General features: G+C 52.8%; 1 protein-coding gene across 1 annotated transcript in view; it reads right to left on the reverse strand.

Moving 5' to 3' along the window:
* The window catches only part of LLGL2 (LLGL scribble cell polarity complex component 2), a gene marked incomplete in the record, with an annotated part of 32,424 nt that overhangs the window by 11,696 nt on the left and 19,223 nt on the right, over positions 1-1,505 (reverse strand). The window contains 2 exon segments of the mRNA XM_027770787.1: positions 31-79; positions 210-372. Coding sequence (XP_027626588.1) covers positions 31-79; positions 210-372 — 212 coding nt within the window.

Here is a 1,505-nt window from a genome sequence, read left to right on the forward strand (position 1 = left end):
GCCTGTGGAGGGGCCTGCCGGCGGGGTGGAAGCTGACGATCAGGCGGCCGTCCCGCTGCCAACAGACGTTCTCCAGCTGCTTTGGAGAGGAGGAGGACAGAGCGGCAGGCTGGGACCAAGCAGCCCTGCTCCTTGGCACGGGCAGCGCATGGGCCACGTGGCAGCCAGGGAGCCACGAGGCACCTGCCACCCTCCCAGACACCACCTACCTGGCTACTGAGGAAATGCTGGAGCACACGGCCGCTCTGCAGGTCCCAGATGACAATAAGGCCCCGATTGTAGCCGATCAGGATCTGGCTGGGGTCTCGTGGGTGTTCCTGTAGCGCCTCCACCATCTCAAACACCCGTCGGTGGTGTGCCTCCTCAGGTAACCTGGGTGGGGAAGTGCCGTGAGCACACGGTGCTACCTACCACGTGGTGTGCCCAGAAACATGGCGCAGGCAGGCAGAGCACTCCACACAGCATGGCAGACGGCCAGGTACACCACCAGTGTGCAACGGGACAGTGAGGTACAAACCCCACCAGGTGCCAGTGCAGGAGGTACAACTAGAACGAAAGGCAAGGAGGCGGCTCCGGGGCAGCAGGATGGGAAGGGAGGGAGCTGTGACTGCAGGGGCCCTGGCGCTCTTGAGGCTGGCGTTAAAGAATTATTTTATCTAACATTTTATTTATTTATTTGGGCATTCTTGAGAGGCTGGCATTTAAAAAAAAAAGATTTAACTTTCTTTCTTCAAATTAGACCAGAGAGGGACAGAATGGGGGGTGGGGATTGATAAAGCAAGTCACCGGGTCCAGTACTCAAACCACAGTTGGCCATGTGGGAGTCCAGCACCCTCAACCACCATGCCACCTGCTGGCCCCAAGAGGCTGACATTTTAATTTCTACACCCAGAGTGGTGATGTACATTCAAATTCAGTGTATTTCTGTAAAGAGATATTATTTCATTTTTTTTTAAAAAAAGAATTATTTTTATTCAACTGTTTTTTTTTTTTTTTTGGAGAGATTTTCACTGTAGGGCGCGTGCGCTCACCAGACAGACAGAGAGAGAGACAGAGAGACAGAAAGTGAGAAATCACCTCCCAGTGGGGATGGCCACACCGCAATCCCTTCTCCTCCATTCTCCTCTTGTGATCTTGGGCACGCACACACACGTGCCCGGCGTGAGTTTTAAGCCACCAGGTCCAGGATTCGAACCGCGGTCGACCACGTGGGAGTCCAGTGACATAGCCATTATGCTAACTGCTGGTCCCTCAACTGTATGTATTTTTTTAAATTTATTTCAATTTGACGTGAGAGAGAGAGACAGAGACAGAGAGAGAGAGAGCACAAGTGAGAAAGCCAGCCACCAGGTCCAGGACTGAAACCACGGTCAGTCATGTGAGAGTCCAGTGCCCTTAACCACCATGCCACCTGCCAGCCCCCAATAGATAATACTTTATAAGAAAACAGTTTTAAGACCCAGAAGACACTAAGTCTCCACATAATTGGCCTGGCCCTTGAGCCT

The sequence above is a fragment of the Tupaia chinensis genome, unplaced genomic scaffold (assembly GCF_000334495.1).
Source record: "Tupaia chinensis unplaced genomic scaffold, TupChi_1.0 Scaffold000159_1, whole genome shotgun sequence".
NCBI lineage: Eukaryota > Metazoa > Chordata > Mammalia > Scandentia > Tupaiidae > Tupaia > Tupaia belangeri.